The 25,444-nt window shown below is 40.1% G+C and overlaps 1 protein-coding gene across 2 annotated transcripts in view; it reads left to right on the forward strand.

The window, feature by feature from the left end:
* The window catches only part of dph6 (diphthamine biosynthesis 6), a 100,207-nt gene that overhangs the window by 56,589 nt on the left and 18,174 nt on the right, over positions 1 to 25,444 (forward strand). For both annotated transcript variants that reach the window (XM_084097317.1, XM_084097318.1), the window contains exon 13: positions 11,276 to 11,515. In XM_084097317.1, the coding sequence (XP_083953443.1) occupies positions 11,276 to 11,515 (240 nt within the window). The remainder of the gene's footprint in view (positions 1 to 11,275; positions 11,516 to 25,444) is intronic.

Raw genomic sequence — 25,444 nt, forward strand, 5'->3', positions numbered from 1 at the left:
TCAGCAATGGTGTCGACTTATGAATTTACACATGGTTTGTCTTAAAGCATATTAAAAACACCACATAGACACATAAACAACATTAAAAACTGGATTTTCACCACAGGCTCATATAATAAAATTATATATTTGTGTGTGTGTGTGTGTGTGTGTGTGTGTGTGTGTGTGTGTGTGTGTGTGTGTGTGTAAAATAGTAAGAAAAGAACATGGTTAAACCCTGTTTGAAAGAGTTAATCTGCAGAAACGACTCAAACCTCCCAAATGCGTTCTCTGTTATTCTGAGTTCGTACAGCGAGAGAAACTGAACGAGTCACAATATTCACACTGTTAATCACCATAACCGGTGTATTGTAAATAATAACCCTGCGTGTTGAGAGGAAGCCTCGTCCCGAGCGGCCGAACACTCACTCACCCGCGCCGCAGCCGTAGATGTGTGTGTCCTGAAGGTCACGAGTCCAGCGCTGGAGAACAGGAGGCCGGTGCACTGACGCGTTCAGGGTGTGTGTGACAGCATGCACAGATGAATCAGCCGAACACACTCGTCATCTCACGACCTGCCGAACGCTTCACAGTGCTGGTATGAGCTTGTACTGGGAAGATCTGGATCTGTCAGAGCCGATGGTCTTCTGCCGACACACTCTTCATTAATGCGCTCGCCTCGACATCTGATCCTAATTGTGTCTGAAGAGCTCTTCATGTGTTACTGGAGCCTGACCGGCTCTCCTCACGTCAACACTGAAGTACAGTCAGACCAGACGATACTCACACACCAGAGATCATTTCTGATGCTCTTACTAGTGTGTGCAGGACACTACAGTTCATTTGTGTGAGCGAGGAGAGCAAAATAAAGTAAACTTATTATACCCAGATATTCTTCATACAGTGACATTTGGGACCAAAAATGATTGAGACTCTTTGACCTGATCATGTTTTCTGAAGTGTTTTGTCTTTAATTGCTAATGCTCTTTTTACACACAGACTGAACAAAATGAAGCATTGCTTGGTGATTGGTTGAGCTAAACTGGTATTATCTAATTGTGTAGTTAAATAACTCTGAGTTCTGCTCATATTTATTACCATTTTCTAAACTATAGTGAATAAACTGAGATAAAGTGAGAAATGTTGAAGGTGTCTGAATAAATGTTGGTCTGACTGTAGGTCTGGCTCGTCAGTGTCCACAAACACACAGCAGAATTATATTTAACCCATCGCGTATTCAGCTCAGAGTGTGATGTGTGAAACCTGTATTTTCAGAGGCTATTTTCATGCCTATTAACCGAAATGCTAAAAAAAAAAAAACGTGATTATTTTCATTGAAGATTCCCAAGGATGCAATATGACTCAGATTGGAATGAAAGCTGTCGTGACAGGATGATGTGTGCATGTTTTTATAACCCCAGAAAACTATATATTTTTGAATTGCATATTGAAGACAGAAGATGAAAAACACAATAATAACGGCTTGTGTCGGAGGAGACCAGCGAGCGCTGTCCGGTCTCATCTCGTCCAGATCCGAGTGACCGTCCCATTACTATGGAAACGAGGGTTATTCCTGTACGCCCGAGTTTGACAGGACAGGCTTTGACACGCAGACAAACACGGGAAGAGCGAACGCCGGAAAACGCCGGCAATTAGACAGGGAGATTTCAGCGCCTCGGGCTCCTGCGATGTCCAAGCCCGCGTTTGATACTTTATCCGTCATTTCTTCCACATTATTATCGCATTCTCATGCAACAGTGGACGGGCGTCACCATCGGGCCGTAATTTATTAGGGAGATGTTGCGTTTTAATGGCCGTCGCTGAATGGAGATATTAACGTTTATGTTCCATTTACTTTTGGCCTCTCACTTTGTCATTAATTTCTCGTTTGACTTGCACCTTTTAACCTCGCTCGTTCATTTTTCATTAGCCATTGTCATTTTCACCCGTTGCACAAGATATAAAAGTGCTGTGGATGAATAATAGACAGATGCAGCATCTTCACTTTCATGCAGATTCATTATTCATACTTCAGGGTTTGTAAGTGTGATTCTTGCAGAAATACATTCCCAGCTCTCAAACATAACAAACCCTTTGTACAGTATTCTCATGGCAATTAACCAAAATGCAGAATATTGTGAATTTTATTATTTTCATTAAAGATTACCATTAGATTTTTGTTAACATAATAGTTATTTTTGCAGATAAATAAACATAATGCAATGTTTTTATTTAAATCAGAATAAATTAAATAATACCATTATACATTAATATTTTTTGCATTAGCTTAATGAGAATGAGACTTTTTAAATGACAGTAAAGAGACAGTTTAATTGAAATAAAAAGTCAATGCAAAAAAAAAGAGTTAAATATAGAATTGATTTTCTTTATTTAAAAAAAAAAACACACACACACACACATTACCTGGATGGCCAATTTTTTATTATTTTTTTACCAATACTCAAAATGTTATTTATAATAAAAATGAATATGTTAATAAATATTTCTGTTTTATTTCACTGAAACCAACAGCGCTCAGAAGCTAGGCTAATTATTACACATTCGATGTAAGAAATATAGAATATATATATAGAAACTTGTACTATATATATAAAAGAGTTGTTTTTGTGAAACCTCGTGTATTAAAAGAAACCCGCATTGGAGATGCAGTCACCCTTATCAGAGCAAATTAAAGAAATATAAAACATAAACGTGTCTTGCCTAAACTACTGTAAAACCCTGTGAACGTAATGAAAAGCTTTGAGATTTCATAAGAGTGAGTTTATTTGGCTGGTGTTAATGAGCAGTGGTTTGATGTGACCGGATCGCTTCTGTGTGTTTCATGAAGTCACACTGCCATCTTTTGAACAGATGCTGAAACTGCACTCGTGTGTGTGTGTGTGTGTGTGTGTGTGTGTGTGTCGAGGGCCTTGTGTGATGATGTGACGCAGCCTGACATGAGGAGAGACCCTCACAAACCGGACCAGAACCACAGATATGTGTGGATTGGGTTTCGGCATCATTCAGTCAGACATCATCACTGATGCCCCTCGGCCGAAACCTCCCAACCCTCGCCAGTCCCCCGAATTAGGGAGATTAGCGGGAAAGCGCATAATGCGGGATGATGGAATTTGTCATCATTTGCATTGTCCTGGAAAGATCCTGCTTGATAGAGCGACGCGTGAGGGGCTTGTCATGTCCCACGGGCAGGTCACGGGGAGATTTCTGCGCTTTGTGCATCAGTCGAAAAAACCTCACAACCAATTTGTCACAAAAGCAGCGTTTGACGGCGACGGGGCGTTGTTCCTCCTCGCTCGGTGACGGCTGCTTATATCTCGGACAAGCTCGTGTTGTCTAGATATTATCGAATGTGCAATATTTAGTCTAGCTTCTGAGCGCTGTTGGTTTCAGTGAAATGAAACATAAATAGCAGCGTTTTGAGTGTTATATTGTGTCTTTCTCCCGTCTGACCTCCAAACAGCCGATAGATAGAGAGCAATAATCAGCGTAAATCTGACAGAAGCCGAGCTGACAGCGTTCCTCATCCGGCTCGGGGTCAGACGCTCCTCAAAGACACCGGCTCATCTGTCACACTTCTGTCACGTGTGTGATTTCAGATTTTTGTTCGTCTGAATCCGGTCAAAAGGCTTCCTTTGTGCATTTGGGTAACGCTATTTATAGTGCTGCTCAAGTTACTCTGCTTTCCTGCGACGCGTGTAGCATGAGCAAATAAAATACAGAGGAGAGACTTGATCAGGCCTTCAGAACCAGATTTGAGGATTTGAGATTCTCACGAGCATTTGAAAGAGTAGTGTTGAAGAAGCATGAATCTCTGCAAGTGTATGATCTTCAACATGCCATCTGAAGCTGAAAGACCAGTAATAATGCAGCAATAGTGCAGTAAGCGTGCAGTAATAATACAGTAATAGTGCAGAAGTAATGTATTTATAATGCAGTAATAGTGCAGTCATTATATAGTAATAGTGCAGCAGTAATGTAATAATAATGCAGTAATAATACAGTAATAGTGCAGCAGTAATGTAATATTAGTACAGTAATAATACAGTAATAGTGCAGTAATAATACAGTAACAGTGCAGTAATAATGCCGTAATAGTATAGTAATAATGCAGTAATAATGCAGTAATAATACAGTAATAGTGCAGTAATAGTGCAGTAATAATGCAGTAATAATTCAGTAATAATGCAGTAATAATGCAGTAATACTGCAGTAATAATGCAGTAATAGTGCAGTAATAATGCAGTAATAGTGCAGTAATAATACAGTAATAGTGCAGTAATAATGCAGTAATAATGCAATAATAGTGCAGTAAGAATACAGTAATAATGCAGTAATAGTGCAGTAATAATGCAGTAATAGTGCAGTAATAGTGCAGTAATAATGCAGTAATAGTGCAGTAATAATGCAGTAATAGTGCAGTAATAGTGCAGTAATAATGCAGTAATAGTGCAGTAATAGTGCAGTAATAATGCAGTAATAATGCAGTAATAGTGCAGTAATAATGCAGTAATAATGCAGTAATAATACAGTAATAGTGCAGTAATAATGCAGTAATAGTGCAGTAATAATGCAGTAATAATGCAGTAATAATACAGTAATAGTGCAGTAATAATGCAGTAATAGTGCAGTAATAGTATAGTAATAATGCAGTAATAGTGCAGTAATAATGCAGTAATAGTATAGTAATAATGCAGTAATAGTGCAGTAATAATGCAGTAATAATACAGTAATAGTGCAGTAATGCAGTAATAATGCAGTAATAATACAGTAATAGTGCAGTAATAATGCAGTAATAATACAGTAATAGTGCAGTAATAATGCAGTAATAGTGCAGTAATAGTGCAGTAATAGTGCAGTAATAGTGCAGTAATAGTGCAGTAATAGTGCAGTAATAATGCAGTAATAATACAGTAATAGTGCAGTAATAATGCAGTAATAATGCAGTAATAATGCAGTAATAGTGCAGTAATAGTGCAGTAATAATGCAGTAATAATACAGTAATAGTGCAGTAATAATGCAGTAATAATGCAGTAATAGTGCAGTAAGAATACAGTAATAATGCCGTAATAGTATAGTAATAAAGCAGTAATAATGCAGTAATAGTGCAGTAATAATACAGTAATAGTGCAGTAATAATACAGTAACAGTGCAGTAATAATACAGTAACAGTGCATTAATAATGCCGTAATAGTATAGTAATAAAGCAGTAATAATGCAGTAATAATGCAGTAATAATGCAGTAATAGTGCAGTAATAATGCAGTAATAGTGCAGTAAGAATACAGTAATAATGCCGTAATAGTATAGTAATAATGCAGTAATAGTGCAGTAATAGTGCAGTAATAATGCAGTAATAATGCAGTAATAGTGCAGTAATAATGCAGTAATAGTGCAGTAATAGTGCAGTAATAATGCAGTAATAGTGCAGTAATAGTGCAGTAATAGTGCAGTAATAATGCAGTAATAATACAGTAATAATACAGTAATAGTGCAGTAATAATGCAGTAATAATACAGTAATAGTGCAGTAATAATGCAGTAATAATACAGTAATAGTGCAGTAAGAATACAGTAATAATGCCGTAATAGTATAGTAATAAAGCAGTAATAATGCAGTAATAGTGCAGTAATAATGCAGTAATAATACAGTAATAGTGCAGTAATAATGCAGTAATAATACAGTAATAAAGCAGTAATAATACAGTAATAGTGCAGTAATAATGCAGTAATAATACAGTAATAGTGCAGTAATAGTGCAGTAATAATACAGTAATAATGCAGTAATAATACAGTAATAATGTCGTAATAGTATAGTAATAAAGCAGTAATAATGCAGTAATAGTGCAGTAATAATGCAGTAATAATACAGTAATAGTATAGTAATAAAGCAGTAATAATACAGTAATAGTGCAGTAATAATGCAGTAATAATACAGTAATAGTGCAGTAATAGTGCAGTAATAATACAGTAATAATGCAGTAATAATACAGTAATAATGTCGTAATAGTATAGTAATAAAGCAGTAATAATACAGTAATAGTGCAGTAATAATGCAGTAATAATGCAGTAATAGTGCAGTAAGAATACAGTAATAATGCCGTAATAGTATAGTAATAAAGCAGTAATAATACAGTAATAGTATAGTAATAAAGCAGTAATAATACAGTAACAGTGCAGTAATAATACAGTAACAGTGCATTAATAATGCCGTAATAGTATAGTAATAATGCAGTAATAATGCAGTAATAATACAGTAATAATGCAGTAATAATGCAGTAATAATACAGTAATAGTGCATTAATGCCGTAATAGTATAGTAATAAAGCAGTAATAATACAGTAATAATGCAGTAATAATGCAGTAATAATACAGTAATAATGCAGTAATAATACAGTAATAGTACAGTAATACAGTAACAGTGCATTAATGCTGTAATAGTATAGTAATAAAGCAGTAATAATACAGTAATAATGCAGTAATAATGCAGTAATAGTGCAGTAATAATGCAGTAATAATACAGTAATAGTACAGTAATACAGTAACAGTGCATTAATGCTGTAATAGTATAGTAATAAAGCAGTAATAATTCAGTAATAATGCAGTAAGAATACAGTAATAGTGCAGTAATAATGTTATATACTCTGAAGACTCTCTGGAGCTCCTCATCATGATTGGTCAATAGATTCATTCTGTGGAGAAGATATACTGTACATACACCACCGTTCAAAAGTTTAGAATTAATGCTATTTATTTTAATTTATAATCTTTTATTCAGCAAGGTTGAATTAAATTGATCAAAAGTGACAGTAAAGACATTTATAATGTTACTAAAGATTCTATTTCAAATAAACGCTGTTCTTTTGAATTTCTATTCTTCAAAGAATCCTATGACCTGTTATTTTAGTACTATTGACAGTTTTTATTAATATTTTGAATTAAGTTTTGTTTTTATATTTTTGATATATATAAATATATTCATTTAAATGTTAATGTTAAATGCATAAATGTGCATAACACATTTTTTTTTAATGGTTTTAGTTCACTATAGTCACTTCACACTGTTTCTCACACTTTACACCATATTTATTTAGCTAACATCAGGCTTGTGTTCGGCTCCTGGAGTATTTCAGATCAGGCCCAGCTCACTGTAAACCGACTGAAGTCGTAGAGGAGCAGATCGACACACACATGTAACTGGCTCAGGATCATGTGTGTGTGTGTGTGTGTGTGTGTGTGGTTCCCCAGCGCATTCATCAATTATGCATGAAGCTTCAGATGCGCGTGCATTAGCATTAGCATTAGCATACCTGATGGTGCTTTTCCTCCGCGTCCTTGACCAGCGCCACTGAGTCTGACTGTTCGTCAATAACAGGTCATTTACCCAGAGCCAGAAATAACATCTTTAAGGTCACCTCCGCTGACACACACACACACACACACGCGACGCTGGACCTCCGAGAGCTCATTAACATGCAGGACATCATCTGCCCGTTTCCTCCAGAAACACTTCTTTTGGGAAGCGCCTCGCTCGAGCCTTAAACTTGCCTTTTCCTCAAACACTTTGCCGGCTGCTGCGAGTTAAATGAAACGCGGTGCCATAGTTTGACCCCTATGAATATTAATAAGGCTCTATTAAAAATGCATGTGGCGTTGTAGTTGTTGATCAGATTTCGGATGCCCATGCAAATTGGCCTGTCTCCCTGTCAGCGGCGCGGATGAATAATGTAGTTGTGTTGTACATTCAGGGACACGCCATTGACAGTCAATTAACAGGTTTGATTGGTGTGTGAACTCATTCTTTTGAACTGTTAATTTTATGTAAATAGTATTCCCCGGATCCCGGTTACCTGCGCCAGGCTCTTAATAATTGATCACGCCGCACCTGTTTTTTATTTCTAAATATTATAATAGCCGAGAGGTCGTGCTTTTGATATTCAAATCCACAAATATGAAGCCGAAAGAGCTTCTTTATGTCGGACTTCGTGCCGGATTGTGTGGGAAAGGTCTGATGGCTCTTGATGGCTCATAACGGGAACGCCAATCCCGATTTGGGAACGCCGTAGATTTGGGAATGGCGCTCCCAGGTAAATGATGCGCTGATTGATCCGGCTTTCTTCCTGCCTTTCTCTCTGCTCGTCCTGGTGATTTGCGGCGGTCCGGGCGGATGCTGAGGATTCATCACAGCTGACAGGTGAACCCAGCAGCGGGAATCTCCAGAAACACATATGATTATGGAAATGAATGTGACTGTTCGCTCCCTGCAGCAAAGCGCTTTCTGTTGATCCGTCGTTTCCCAAGTGCGGAGAGGAAAGAGCATCGCACACGCTCTCTAAGAACAGGCCGGAGAATGAATATGTGTCTCCAACACAACATCAACAATATCCTAACTTGAAAAATAAAATAAATGTTCGCTGAACTCAATCACGCTGTTAACAACTGTAACACTTCACAATAAGGTTTCATTTGCTATTAACATGAACTAACCATGATACTGTGATAATACTTGATAATACTAATACAGCATTTATTAATCTTAATGTTAATTCCAGCATTTACTAACTAACATTAGCTAATGAGACCTTATTGTGAAGTGTTACCTATTTAAATCTTATTTACTAGTTGAACTAGTGGAAACATCTAATTGTCCTTCAGTTTAATTTGATGTATTAAAATAACTAGAGCTAAAACTGAAAAAAAATTAAAAAAATATGACAAATTATAATAAAGATGGAAAATATGAAAATAAAAACTAAAGCAAAACTATATGATCTGAAACTAACACTCACTGCACATGATGCAGGACTAAAAAACAAAACAAAAATAAATAAATAAACGTACGCTGAAATCAAACAAGATGTTAAAAACTGCAAAGGTTTCATTTGGTAACTGTGAAACTGAACTTACTGTGATAATATTTGATAACAATGATAGAATGATTATCGTAGTTCATCTTCATTCCAGCATTTACTAATACCTTATTAACTCTTTCCCTGCCAAAACACACAATTTTCTCAGCTTTATGCTCAAAATGTAGCTTTTTTATGAAACTTTATGAAAAAAAAATCATGAAGCTACAACTAAATGTTTTGTTTAAAAGCAGATACTCTGTTCTTTCTTTTTATATAATGCATATTCAGATATTCATACAACAAAATATTCTGGAGGCCATGACATTTGTGTGAAAATGATCAGAAATGCCGGTGCTGATCATCAACTTTATTAAACACTGACGGGGAAAGAGTTAACTAACATTAACAAAGATTAATAAATACTGTAGTAAATGTATTGCTCATAGTTAGTCCATGTTAGTTATACATTATCTAATGTTAACTAATGAACCTTATTGTAAAGTGTTTCCATATCATTTAATGGACACATGAACTAACAATCACCAGCTGGATTTATAATAACTAACATTGCCAAAGTGGCAAATGTATTAATCACTGTTAGTTAATATTAGATAATGCATTAACTAATGGGACCTTATTGTGAAGTGTTATCAATTTAAATTTCATTTACTTGTTGAACTAGTTGAAATATCTCATTTTCATTTAGTTTAACTTGACATATTAAAATAAATAGAACTAAAACTGAAAAAAAAATGGAAAAAACTATCTAAACTAAGTAAAATATTAATAAAAACTATATGATCCCAAATGATCACTCAATGCACATGATGTATGACTACAAAATCAAATGTAGACTGATCCTTTTGGATCAAACACATTCATGTGTTCATTCGATCAAATGATCCACTCTAAACCCACTTCTTTCTTCCCTCTCTCCCCGTGGAACACCTGAGGTGTGTGTTTAGAGGAAGTGTGTTTCCCAGCGTTTGACCTCTCGCTCTGACCTCTGGGACGCCTCATCTCTGACCAGCTCCTGTATTTTTAGCTGCAGATCTCTAATTATCACCTGTTATTAGTGATGCGCGAGCTCTCATCGCTGGTGTGAAACGGGAACTGTAGGTGATAAGATAACAGTGAAGGTGTGGAGCGTTAATTGACGCTCTGCTGATCAAACACTAATGCTATAATAATGTTAATGAATTGCACCTTTTCTGATGCAAGTCTCTGGCGTTTGTCTGAACTCTTCACTGTGTTGGGATTGATGGACGTTTCCATCAGCGGCTGAAACAAAACCGGCCGCGAAACTTCTTCATTTTTGGTGAATGGTTAGAGTTTTGAGCTTCAGAAAGGCAAACCAAAGCAAGCTTTATTTCTACAGCGCTTTATTCAGTGCAGACTGTTTCCAAGCAGCTTCACAGGGATGATCCAAACCTATGAGCAAACTTCATCAGATAGACTCATACAGACAGCAGTGTCATTAATCAGATCCAGTTTTGTTCTCTTCTGATAGTGTCAGTGCACTCAATATTACTGAATATTCAGTAGATGTATAAAATATGAAGTGCATTTTAAATTGTACAAATGCATTTATTTATTTATTTTTTACTGAATATTACCATGTACAAGCTCTTTATTTTCTATTTATCTTTCATGGCTTTTGCAAATTTTGCAAGCCTGTAAATCTGAATACAGGTACAATTAAACACTTGATTTATATAATTTTATTATTTTCTTACAATAAACATTAAATATGCTGACATTTTAAATAAAGTAAACACATAATAAAACATATATCTTTATTCATATTTGTATCTTTCATTTATTTATTTATTTTATATGTATTTATTAATTTATCCATATTTATTATATATTTTTTCATAAACAATAAATATATGAATACATAATTCATATATTTATTTAATTATCCATTCATTCATACATTTATTAGTAATGTATTTATTATGTTTGTATTTATTTTCATTGATTCATTCATTTATTCATTCATATTTATATATTTATTCATAAATAATAAATCTATAAATACATAAATTAGAACTATAATTAAATAAGTACATTGAAATATATATATTCATTTATATATTCATATTTATTCATTTATATATATTTTAATATTTATTTTATTATTTATTATTTATGTATTTATCATTATATATATATATATATATATATGTATATATAATAAATTATCATTAATGAATAAGAAATATATCGATTAATGAATGTATTTATTATGTTGGTATTGATTATTTATTATTAATAAATAATAAATAAACGAACAGATAAATATGAATTATGAATACAGAATCAAGTATTCCACAGAGCCGTGTAATAATAATTTATATAGTATGTATTTATTAATTAATTAATGCATCTGTAAATATATGTGTCTATACTGCTGTGTGTCAGGTGCGGGAGGCTGTGTTCTGCGCGGGACAGGTCGCTCTGACCCCCTGCTCTATGCAGATGCTGGACGGGCCGCCAGCGCTCCAGGCCCGGCTCTGCTTCAGTCACACGGAGAAGGTTCTGTGTGCCGTCAGTGCCGGACTCACGCTGGCTCACGCTCTGCAGGCGCACATCTACCTCACACACCCCGAACACATACCGGCCGTCACCGCGGCCTGGAACACACACCTGCAGGACCTCCAGGTGAGCTTCATCTGTATATCTGTGTATATATATCTATATCTGAGGTGAGCTTTATCTATATCTTTATCTATATCTGAGGTGAGCTTTATCTATATCTATATCTATATCTGAGGTGAGCTTCATCTGTGCCTCAACAGTCTGAAAACTCACTGTGGACAATAGAGGTTATGCGTGTGATGTCATCGTCAGCTGGTTACACCCACTGAGCGGCAGAAACACTGAGAAACACTGAGAGACACTGAGAAACACTGAGAGACACTGAGAAACACTGAGAGACACTGAGAGACACTGAGAAACACTGAGAGACACTGAGAGACACTGAGAGACAGAAACACTGAGAGACACTGAGAGACACTGAGAAACACTGAGAGACAGAAACACGGAGAGACAGAAACACTGAGAGACACTGAGAAACACTGAGAGACACTGAGAGACACTGAGAAACACTGAGAGACAGAAACACTGAGAGACAGAAACACTGAGAGACAGAAACACGGAGAGACAGAAACACTGAGAGACACTGAGAAACACTGAGAGACACTGAGAGACACTGAGAGACACTGAGAGACACTGAGAAACACTGAGAGACAGAAACACTGAGAGACAGAAACACTGAGAGACAGAAACACGGAGAGACAGAAACACTGAGAGACACTGAGAAACACTGAGAGACACTGAGAGACACTGAGAAACACTGAGAGACAGAAACACGGAGAGACAGAAACACTGAGAGACAGAAACACGGAGAGACAGAAACACTGAGAGACACTGAGAGACACTGAGAGACACTGAGAGACACTGAGAAACACTGAGAGACACTGAGAAACACTGAGAGACACTGAGAGACGCTGAGAAACACTGAGAGACACTGAGAGACACTGAGAGACACTGAGAGACACTGAGAGACACTGAGAAACACTGAGAAACACTGAGAGACACTGAGAGACACTGAGAAACACTGAGAGACACTGAGAGACACTGAGAGACACTTAGAAACACTGAGAAACACTGAGAGACACTGAGAGACACTTAGAAACACTGAGAGACACTGAGAGACACTGAGAGACACTTAGAAACACTGAGAAACACTGAGAGACACTGAGAGACAGAAACACTGAGAAACACTGAGAGACACTGAGAAACACTGAGAGACACTGAGAGACACTTAGAAACACTGAGAGACACTGAGAGACACTGAGAGACACTTAGAAACACTGAGAAACACTGAGAAACACTGAGAGACACTGAGAGACAGAAACACTGAGAAACACTGAGAGACACTGAGAGACACTTAGAAACACTGAGAAACACTGAGAGACACTGAGAGACACTGAGAGACACTTAGAAACACTGAGAGACACTGAGAGACACTGAGAGACAGAAACACTGAGAAACACTGAGAGACACTGAGAGACAGAAACACTGAGAGACACTGAGAGACACTGAGAGACACTTAGAAACACTGAGAAACACTGAGAGACACTGAGAGACACTGAGAGACACTTAGAAACACTGAGAGACACTGAGAGACACTGAGAGACAGAAACACTGAGAAACACTGAGAGACACTGAGAGACAGAAACACTGAGAAACACTGAGAGACACTGAGAAACACTGAGAGACACTGAGAGATACTGAGAGACACTGAGAAACACTGAGAGACAGAAACACGGAGAGACAGAAACACTGAGAGACACTGAGAAACACTGAGAGACACTGAGAGACACTGAGAAACACTGAGAGACAGAAACACTGAGAGACAGAAACACTGAGAGACAGAAACACGGAGAGACAGAAACACTAAGAGACACTGAGAAACACTGAGAGACACTGAGAGACACTGAGAAACACTGAGAGACAGAAACACTGAGAGACAGAAACACTGAGAGACAGAAACACTGAGAGACACTGAGAAACACTGAGAGACAGAAACACGGAGAGACAGAAACACTGAGAGACACTGAGAAACACTGAGAGACACTGAGAGACACTGAGAAACACTGAGAGACAGAAACACTGAGAGACAGAAACACTGAGAGACAGAAACACGGAGAGACAGAAACACTGAGAGACACTGAGAAACACTGAGAGACACTGAGAGACGCTGAGAAACACTGAGAGACACTGAGAGACACTGAGAAACACTGAGAGACACTGAGAGACACTGAGAGACACTTAGAAACACTGAGAAACACTGAGAGACACTGAGAGACAGAAACACTGAGAAACACTGAGAGACACTGAGAAACACTGAGAGACACTGAGAGACACTTAGAAACACTGAGAGACACTGAGAGACACTGAGAGACACTTAGAAACACTGAGAAACACTGAGAGACACTGAGAGACACTTAGAAACACTGAGAGACACTGAGAGACACTGAGAGACACTTAGAAACACTGAGAAACACTGAGAGACACTGAGAGACAGAAACACTGAGAAACACTGAGAGACACTGAGAAACACTGAGAGACACTGAGAGATACTGAGAGACACTGAGAAACACTGAGAGACAGAAACACGGAGAGACAGAAACACTGAGAGACACTGAGAAACACTGAGAGACACTGAGAGACACTGAGAAACACTGAGAGACAGAAACACTGAGAGACAGAAACACTGAGAGACAGAAACACGGAGAGACAGAAACACTAAGAGACACTGAGAAACACTGAGAGACACTGAGAGACACTGAGAAACACTGAGAGACAGAAACACTGAGAGACAGAAACACTGAGAGACAGAAACACTGAGAGACACTGAGAGACACTGAGAGACACTGAGAGACAGAAACACGGAGAGACAGAAACACTGAGAGACACTGAGAAACACTGAGAGACACTGAGAGACACTGAGAAACACTGAGAGACAGAAACACTGAGAGACAGAAACACGGAGAGACAGAAACACTGAGAGACACTGAGAAACACTGAGAGACACTGAGAGACGCTGAGAAACACTGAGAGACACTGAGAGACACTGAGAGACACTGAGGGGCAGAAACACTGAGAGACACTGAGGGGCAGAAACACTGAGAGACACTGAGAGACACTGAGAAACACTGAGAGACACTGAGAGACACTTAGAAACACTGAGAAACACTGAGAGACACTGAGAGACACTTAGAAACACTGAGAGACACTGAGAGACACTTAGAAACACTGAGAAACACTGAGAGACACTGAGAGACAGAAACACTGAGAGACACTGAGAAACACTGAGAGACACTGAGAAACACCGAGAGACACTGAGAGACACTGAGAAACACGGAGAGACAGAAACACTGAGAGACACTGAGAAACACTGAGAGACACTGAGGGGCAGAAACACTGAGAGACAGAAACACTGAGAGACAGAAACACGGAGAGACAGAAACACTAAGAGACACTGAGAAACACTGAGAGACACTGAGAGACACTGAGAAACACTGAGAGACAGAAACACTGAGAGACAGAAACACTGAGAGACAGAAACACTGAGAGACACTGAGAGACACTGAGAGACACTGAGAGACAGAAACACGGAGAGACAGAAACACTGAGAGACACTGAGAAACACTGAGAGACACTGAGAGACACTGAGAAACACTGAGAGACAGAAACACTGAGAGACAGAAACACGGAGAGACAGAAACACTGAGAGACACTGAGAAACACTGAGAGACACTGAGAGACGCTGAGAAACACTGAGAGACACTGAGAGACACTGAGAGACACTGAGAAACACTGAGAGACACTGAGAGACACTGAGGGGCAGAAACACTGAGAGACACTGAGAGACACTGAGAAACACTGAGAGACACTGAGAGACACTGAGAGACACTTAGAAACACTGAGAAACACTGAGAGACACTGAGAGACACTTAGAAACACTGAGAGACACTGAGAGACACTTAGAAACACTGAGAAACACTGAGAGACACTGAGAGACAGAAACACTGAGAGACACTGAGAAACACTGAGAGACACTGAGAAACACCGAGAGACACTGAGAGACACTGAGAAACACGGAGAGACAGAAACACTGAGAGACACTGAGAAACACTGAGAGACACTGAGGGGCAGAAACACTGAGAGACACTGAGAAACACTGAGAGACACTGAGAAACACTGAGAGACAGAAACACTGAGAGACAGAAACACTGAGAGACAGAAACACTGAGAGACACTGAGAAACACTGAGAGACACTGAGAGACAGAAACACGGAGAGACAGAAACACTGAGAGACACTGAGAAACACTGAGAGACACTGAGAGACACTGAGAAACACTGAGAGACAGAAACACTGAGAGACAGAAACACTGAGAGACAGAAACACTGAGAGACACTGAGAAACACTGAGAGACACTGAGAGACAGAAACACGGAGAGACAGAAACACTGAGAGACACTGAGAAACACTGAGAGACACTGAGAAACACTGAGAGACAGAAACACTGAGAGACAGAAACACTGAGAGACAGAAACACTGAGAGACACTGAGAAACACTGAGAGACACTGAGAGACAGAAACACGGAGAGACAGAAACACTGAGAGACACTGAGAAACACTGAGAGACACTGAGAGACACTGAGAAACACTGAGAGACAGAAACACTGAGAGACAGAAACACGGAGAGACAGAAACACTGAGAGACACTGAGAAACACTGAGAGACACTGAGAGACGCTGAGAAACACTGAGAGACACTGAGAGACACTGAGAGACACTGAGAAACACTGAGAGACACTGAGAGACACTGAGGGGCAGAACACTGAGAAACACTGAGAGACACTGAGAGACAGAAACACTGAGAGACACTGAGAAACACTGAGAGACACTGAGAAACACTGAGAGACACTGAGAAACACTGAGAGACACTGAGAGACACTGAGAAACACTGAGAGACACTGAGAGACACTGAGAGACACTGAGGGGCAGAAACACTGAGAAACACTGAGGGACACTGAGAAACACTGAGAAACACTGAGAGACACTGAGGGGCAGAAACACTGCGAGACACTGAGAAACACTGAGAGACACTGAGGGGCAGAAACACTGAGAGACACTGAGAGACACTGAGAGACACTTAAAAACACTGATAGACACTGAGAGACACTGAGAGACACTGAGAAACACTGAGAGACACTGAGAAACACTGAGAGACACTGAGAAACACTGAGAGACACTGAGAAACACTGAGAGACACTGAGAGACACTGAGAGACACTGAGGGGCAGAAACACTGAGAAACACTGAGGGACACTGAGGGACACTGAGAAACACTGAGAAACATTGAGAGACACTGAGGGGCAGAAACACTGAGAGACACTGAGAAACACTGAGAGACAGAAACACTGAGAGACACTGATAAACACTGAGAGACACTGAGAAACACTGAGAGACACTGAGAGACACTGAGAGACACTGAGAAACACTGAGAGACACTGAGAGACACTGAGAAACACTGAGAGACACTGAGAGACACTGAGGGGCAGAAACACTGAGAAACACTGAGGGACACTGAGAAACACTGAGAAACACTGAGAGACACTGAGGGGCAGAAACACTGAGAGACACTGAGAAACACTGAGAGACACTGAGAAACACTGAGAGACACTGAGAGACACTGAGAAACACTGAGAGACACTGAGAGACACTGAGAAACACTGAGAGACACTGAGAGACACTGAGAAACACTGAGAGACACTGAGGGGCAGAAACACTGAGAGACACTGAGAGACACTGAGAAACACTGAGAGACACTGAGAGACACTGAGAGACACTGAGGGGCAGAAACACTGAGAAACACTGAGAGACACTGAGAGACACTGAGAAACACTGAGAAACACTGAGAGACACTGAGAGACACTGAGAGACACTGAGAGACACTAAGAGACAGAAACACGGAGAGACAGAAACACTGAGAGACACTGAGAAACACTGAGAGACACTGAGAGACACTGAGAAACACTGAGAAACACTGAGAGACACTGAGAGACACTGAGAAACACTGAGAGACACTGAGAGACACTGAGAGACAATGAAAAACACTGAGAGACACTGAGAGACACTGAGAAACACTGAGAGACACTGAGAGACACTGAGGGGCAGAAACACTGAGAAACACTGAGAGACACTGAGAGACACTGAGAAACACTGAGAAACACTGAGAGACAGAAACACGGAGAGACAGAAACACGGAGAGACACTGAGAAACACTGAGAAACACTGAGAAACACTGAGAAACACTGAGAGACAGAAACACGGAGAGACAGAAACACGGAGAGACAGAAACACTGAGAGACAGAAACACTGAGACAGAAACACTGAGAGACACTGAGAGGCACTGAGAGGCACTGTGAGACACTGAGAGACACTGAGAGACACTGAGAAACACTGAGAAACACTGAGAGACACTGAGAGACACTGAGAAACACTGAGAGACACTGAGAAACACTGAGAGACACTGAGAGACACTGAGAGACACTGAGAGACACTTAGAAACACTGATAGACACTGAGAGACACTGAGAGACACTGAGAAACACTGAGAGACACTGAGAAACACTGAGAGACACTGAGAAACACTGAGAGACACTGAGAGACACTGAGAAACACTGAGAGACACTGAGAGACACTGAGAGACACTGAGGGGCAGAAACACTGAGAAACACTGAGGGACACTGAGAAACACTGAGAAACACTGAGAGACACTGAGAGACACTGAGGGGCAGAAACACTGAGAGACACTGAGAAACACTGAGAGACAGAAACACTGAGAGACACTGATAAACACTGAGAGACACTGAGAAACACTGAGAGACACTGAGAGACACTGAGAAACACTGAGAGACACTGAGAGACACTGAGAAACACTGAGAGACACTGAGAGACACTGAGGGGCAGAAACACTGAGAAACACTGAGGGACACTGAGAAACACTGAGAAACACTGAGAGACACTGAGGGGCAGAAACACTGAGAGACACTGAGAAACACTGAGAGACACTGAGAAACACTGAGAGACACTGAGAGACACTGAGAAACACTGAGAGACACTGAGAGACACTGAGAAACACTGAGAGACACTGAGAGACACTGAGAAACACTGAGAGACACTGAGGGGCAGAAACACTGAGAGACACTGAGAGACACTGAAAAACACTGAGAGACACTGAGAGACACTGAGGGGCAGAAACACTGAGAAACACTGAGAGACACTGAGAGACACTGAGAGACACTGAGAGACACTGAGAGACACTGAGAAACACTGAGAGACACTGAGAGACACTGAGAGACACTGAGAGACACTAAGAGACAGAAACACGGAGAGACAGAAACACTGAGAGACACTGAGAAACACTGAGAGACACTGAGAGACACTGAGAAACACTGAGAAACACTGAGAGACACTGAGAGACACTGAGAAACACTGAGAGACACTGAGAGACACTAAGGGGCAGAGACACTGAGAGACACTGAGAGACAATGAAAAACACTGAGAGACACTGAGAGACACTGAGAAACACAGAGAGACACTGAGAGACACTGAGGGGCAGAAACACTGAGAAACACTGAGAGACACTGAGAAACACTGAGAAACACTGAGAGACAGAAACACGGAGAGACAGAAACACGGAGAGACACTGAGAAACACTGAGAAACACTGAGAAACACTGAGAGACAGAAACACGGAGAGACAGAAACACGGAGAGACAGAAACACTGAGAGACAGAAACACTGAGACAGAAACACTGAGAGACACTGAGAGGCACTGAGAGGCACTGTGAGACACTGAGAGACACTGAGAGACACTGAGAAACACTGAGAAACACTGAGAGACACTGAGAGACACTGAGAAACACTGAGAGACACTGAGAGACACTGAGAGACACTGAGAAACACTGAGGGGCAGAAACACTGAGAGACACTGAGAGACACTGAGAAACACTTAGGGGCAGAAACACTGAGAAACACTGAGAGACACTGAGAAACACTGAGAGACACTGAGACACACTGAGAGACACTGAGACACACTGAGAGACACTGAGAAACACTGAGGGGCAGAAACACTGAGAAACACTGAGAGACACTGAGAAACACTGAGAGACAGAAACACTGAGAGACACTGAGAAACACTGAGAGACACTGAGAGACAGAAACACGGAGAGACAGAAACACTGAGAGACACTGAGAAACACTGAGAAACACTGAGAGACACTGAGGGGCAGAAACACTGAGAAACACTGAGAGACACTGAGAGACAGAAACACGGAGAGACAGAAACACTGAGAGACACTGAGAAACACTGAGAAACACTGAGAGACACTGAGGGGCAGAAACACTGAGAAACACTGAGAGACACTGAGAAACACTGAGAGACACTGAGGGGCAGAAACACTGAGAGACACTGAGAGACACTTAGAGACACTGAGAAACACTGAGAGACACTGAGAAACACTGAGAGACACTGAGGGGCAGAAACACTGAGAAACACTGAGAGACACTGAGAGACACTGACAGACAGAAACACGGAGAGACAGAAACACTGAGAGACACTGAGAAACACTGAGAGACACTGAGAGACACTGAGAGGCACTGAGAGACACTGAGAGACACTGAGAGACACTGAGGGGCAGAAACACTGAGAGACACCGAGAGACACTGAGAGACACTGAGAAACACTGAGAGACACTGAGGGGCAGAAACACTGAGAAACACTGAGAGACACTGAGAGACACTGAGAGACAGAAACACGGAGAGACAGAAACACTGAGAGACACTGAGAAACACTGAGAGACACTGAGAGACACTGAGAGACACTGAGAGACACTGAGGGGCAGAAACACTGAGAGACACCGAGAGACACTGAGAGACACTGAGAAACACTGAGAGACACTGAGAGACACTGAGAAACACTGAGAAACACTGAGAGACACTGAGAAACACTGAGGGGCAGAAACACTGAGAGACACTGAGAGACACTGAGAAACACTGAGAGACACTGAGAAACACTGAGAAACACTGAGAAACACTGAGAGACACTGAGAAACACTGAGAGACAATGAGAGACACTGAGGGGCAGAAACACTGAGAAACACTGAGAGACACTGAGAGACACTGAGAAACACTGAGAGACACTGAGAAACACTGAGAGACACTGAGAGGCAGAAACACTGAGAAACACTGAGAGACACTGAGAGACACTGAGAAACACTGAGAAACACTGAGAGACACTGAGAAACAATGAGAAACACTGAGAGACACTGAGAAACACTGAGAAACACTGAGAAACACTGAGAGACACTGAGAGACACTGAGAAACACTGAGGGGCAGAAACACTGAGAAACACTGAGAGACACTGAGAGACACTGAGAGACACTGAGAGACACTGAGGGGCAGAAACACTGAGAAACACTGAGAGACACTGAGAAACACTGAGAGACACTGAGAGACACTGAGAAACAACGAGAAACACTGAGAAACACTGAGAGACACTGAGAGACACTGAGAAACACTGAGGGGCAGAAACACTGAGAGACACTGAGAAACACTGAGAGACACTGAGAGACACTGAGAAACACTGAGAGACACTGTGAGACACTGAGGGGCAGAAACACTGAGAAACACTGAGAGACACTGAGAGACACTGAGAAACACTGAGAGACACTGAGAGACTGAGAAACACTGAGAGACACTGAGAGACACTGAGAGACACTGAGAAACACTGAGAAACACTGAGAGACACTGAGAAACACTGAGAGACACTGAGAGACACTGAGAAACACTGATAGACACTGAGAAACACTGAGACACACTGAGACACACTGAGAGACACTGAGAAACACTGAGAGACACTGAGGGGCAGAAACACTGAGAAACACTGAGAGACACTGAGAGACACTGAGAAACACTGAGAGACACTGAGGGGCAGAAACACTGAGAGACACTGAGAGACACTGAGAAACACTGAGAGACACTGAGGGGCAGAAACACTGAGAGACACTGAGAGACACTGAGAGACACTGAGAAACACTGAGAGACACTGAGAGACACTGAGAGACACTGAGAAACACTGAGAGACACTGAGGGGCAGAAACACTGAGAGACACTGAGAGACACTGAGAGACACTGAGAGACACTGAGAAACACTGAGAGACACTGAGAGACACTGAGAAACACTGAGAGACACTGAGAGACACTGAGAAACACTGAGGGGCAGAAACACTGAGAGACACTGAGAAACACTGAGAGACACTGAGAGACACTGAGAAACACTGAGAAACACTGAGAGACACTGAGAAACACTGAGACACACTGAGACACACTGAGAGACACTGAGAAACACTGAGAGACACTGAGGGGCAGAAACACTGAGAAACACTGAGAGACACTGAGAGACACTGAGAAACACTGAGAGACACTGAGGGGCAGAAACACTGAGAGACACTGAGAGACACTGAGAGACACTGAGAAACACTGAGAGACACTGAGAGACACTGAGGGGCAGAAACACTGAGAGACACTGAGAGATTTGCTTTATATAGTCCCCCGGTGTCAAAATCAGGCTCATATAAATATCAGGAAACATGATTCCTGCTGCATGTCAATATCCACAGATCACTGGATCTTTGGTAAGTTGTTAGAAACACAATATCAAGTCCAACCTTTAGTTTAAACTGATAATCGTTTGTTTTACTGGCGTTTTCTTAGTTTCCTCTATTAAATCCAGTCATGTCTTCTGCCACTCAGTCCGGCTGAGGGAGTGTGTTCCCACGGGAAAGAGACTCAATGCATAAACAGTTCAGTTCATAAACCTCTATACAGTTCAGTGGCCCAGAGTCAGATATTTGAGCCCCACCCACTGTGAAATCTCATTGGTCCAGCATACCTGTATACACTTCACTTGATTGGTGCATTTCCACTGTTTCTGACCCATCCAATATGACTTTAAAATCGTCATGAAGGGGAGTTGTGCTGGTCTTTTCTTCCCTATTGTGTGTTATCCATCAGACGTCTGAGACTAATATTATCCTAATCCTTTCATTAACGAGTTTGCTTTGAGATAGTTGTAATTATTTTCTCCGGCTGTCTGAATTGTTTCATTATTTTATGTTTATTTAAGAGACCCCGATTAGGGAAAAGCAATTAATCCCCGAGACCTGCAGAACCTTTACGAATCTGACATTTAAATGCAAATGAACTCCCTGCTGAAGCCGCCTCGAAACTGTCGGGATGTAAAGCGATGGACTCGAGCTGATCTCCAGGTGTGTGAGCGCTCACGAGACAGATGTGTTCCTCTTCTGATCTGACAATCCAGATGAGATTATTGATCAGATCACAGTGAGGAAGATTAGTGAGAGTTCAGATGCTCTGAATGAACAGATGTGTTGTTATAGTGTGACAGTGATCACCAGAAATACAGTGAAAACTGAAATATTATTACAATCAGTGTAAATCAGCTGTTTTCTATGTGAATATATAGTAAAGCATAATTTACTTAATTTTCAGCATCATTACTCTTCAGTGTCACATGATCCTTCAGAAATCATTCTAATATGATGATTTGCTGCTCAAGAAAAATGTATGATTATTATCAATGTTGAAAATAGTTATTTTTCAGGATTTTTTGATGAATAGAAAGTTCAAAAGAACAGCATTTATTTGAAATAAAATCTTTTGTGACATTATAAATGTCTTTACTGTCACTTTTAATCAACTTGATTTAATCCTAGCTGAATAAAAGTATTCATTTCAATCTTACTCCAAACTTTTGGATAGTAGTGTATCACGGTTTCCACAGCAATATGAACCAGCACAACTGTTTTCAGCATTGATAATAATAATCAATTTAATGCATCCTTGCTGAAGATAAGTATTAATCTCTTAATAAATAAAATCTCACAGAGCCTAAACTTTTGAGTGACTGAGACATGTACAGTGACACTGAAAATCTAGTGAGAATCTGCTTTATGAATAATGAGAATTGTAAATAATATAACATTGGTAACCAAACCGTTTCAGTTCCCATTGACTACATTGTATATTGTGTCCAATGCAAGTCAAATTCGGTTCCCGAAACACATCTTCGTTCAAGTTGCACAGAAGAAAGGATGTCAAACAGGTTTAAAGCGACACAAGGAAGAGTAAATGTGTAACTCTTTAAATGTGCTGGATTAGGATTAGACATGACTCTAGAACTCAGTATCATGAGAATACTGAACACGTGAAAAAGATTCTTAGCCACAATCATGCTAACTGAGTTCTGGACTAAAGCCAGTAAACAGGCAAATATTTAAGATTGAGGACGCACATGTAAAAGTTTAAGCATCATAAAGTCATGATCTGAATGAAACGTCACATTCTCATCTGCTGGTTCTGTTTCACATGAAGAGTTGTGTTTCACATGCATGTATTCATGTGACAAAACAGATGAGACGCAAAACTGCAGACGACTGACACGCTGTCAGAAGTGAGGAGGTTTGCGTTCCTCAATAACACTGCAACACCCTCCAGTTGTGTGCATGCTTCAATGCAAACACAACACGAGTGCGCAGATGTTGACATACACTAGTGTGACAGGAATATTAATGATGCCGCTCGCTGATTTTCACTCTTGTTTGTTGTTACTGTGATTCTATCATATGCATATTCCTTATACTCAGAGAACACTACATGTTTAAGGCAAGACTGCCCTGGTGAATAGGGTAAAAAAAAAAATAAAAAAAAAATGTTTTTGATTGATTGATCAGTTGATTGATTACATTAATAATTGCAACAAAAAAAAATTGTATTACAAGTTTTCGGAAATGTTATGTTTAAATATGCAAATGAGACGTTATCTAATTAAATATGCACTGATTTGCATACATTTCTAGAACAAAAATCTGAACATTGGATAAAGTCAGCTTCGAAAATCTTGTTTTTTGATGTATGTCAGTGTCACTGAAGTGGAGGTTTCTGGCTCAATGTAGGAGGAAAAACTCATTTTGAGAAAACGGCCTTTAGAGATATATAATTGAAATCTACAGACGCAAATAGATAAAGTGCTCTAAAAGATACAGTTAAAAGTGTGTTTTGGATGTTTTCTGTCCACTAGTCTGAAAAAAACACTTGAAAAGCCAAAAATCTCAAAATTGACAGATGGATGAAAAACACTGTTTTGCCTGTAGTGTCTCGCCTTAAGGAAACATTAGGAAGATCTATAATATGCATTCAGAAAATAGGTTGAATTTCCTTTTATTTTATTTTTTTAATAAATGTTTTATTTATTCAATTATTACAGCGCAAACTGAGTAAAACGGTTTGGATCTTTTTTTTAACAACGCATAAGTTACATGAATGAATATTGAAGTGTGTACAGTAAGTTTAGTTGTTGATTCTCTCATCATTGGCGTGTTGTTTCGGCGCTGCCGGATTTGTGCACTCAAGTGTTATGATGAAAATGCTTTCTTTAGATTAACAATAAAGCACTTATCGCGTTTACCAGTGGCTTCACCACGCATCCCACAGTCCGAGCACTGGTTAACGGAGATGGAGCTGGCGAAGCGGAAGAGCCCGTGATAGAAACACGAGCGTGCGCTTCTTTAAACAGCCTGAGCGTTCATAACGTCTGTAATGGAGTGTGTGATGGAGTTTGCGGGGTTAATTGGCGGAGGAGCAGATGTGTTGTTTGTGGAGAGCAGAAACGCTCTGGTTGTAGTGAGCATTTAACTTCAGATCAATCATAACAACACCTCCTCACAACTTGAAGAAGTTCTTAAAGCCAAGTTCATGCATTTGACAGATGCTTTTATGCAAAGTGACTTACAATGACTTATCAATGTATATTCAGTCAAACCAGACGTTATTCAGACAACAGATATCATTTTTGATGTCTTTTACTAGTCTGTGCAAAGACACTATAGTTCATTTATGTAAGTGAGGAGAGCAAAATAAAGTAAACTGTG

This window comes from Abramis brama, assembly GCF_963993115.1.
Source record: "Abramis brama genome assembly, chromosome: 21".
Classification (NCBI taxonomy): Eukaryota; Metazoa; Chordata; class Actinopteri; order Cypriniformes; family Leuciscidae; genus Abramis; species Abramis brama.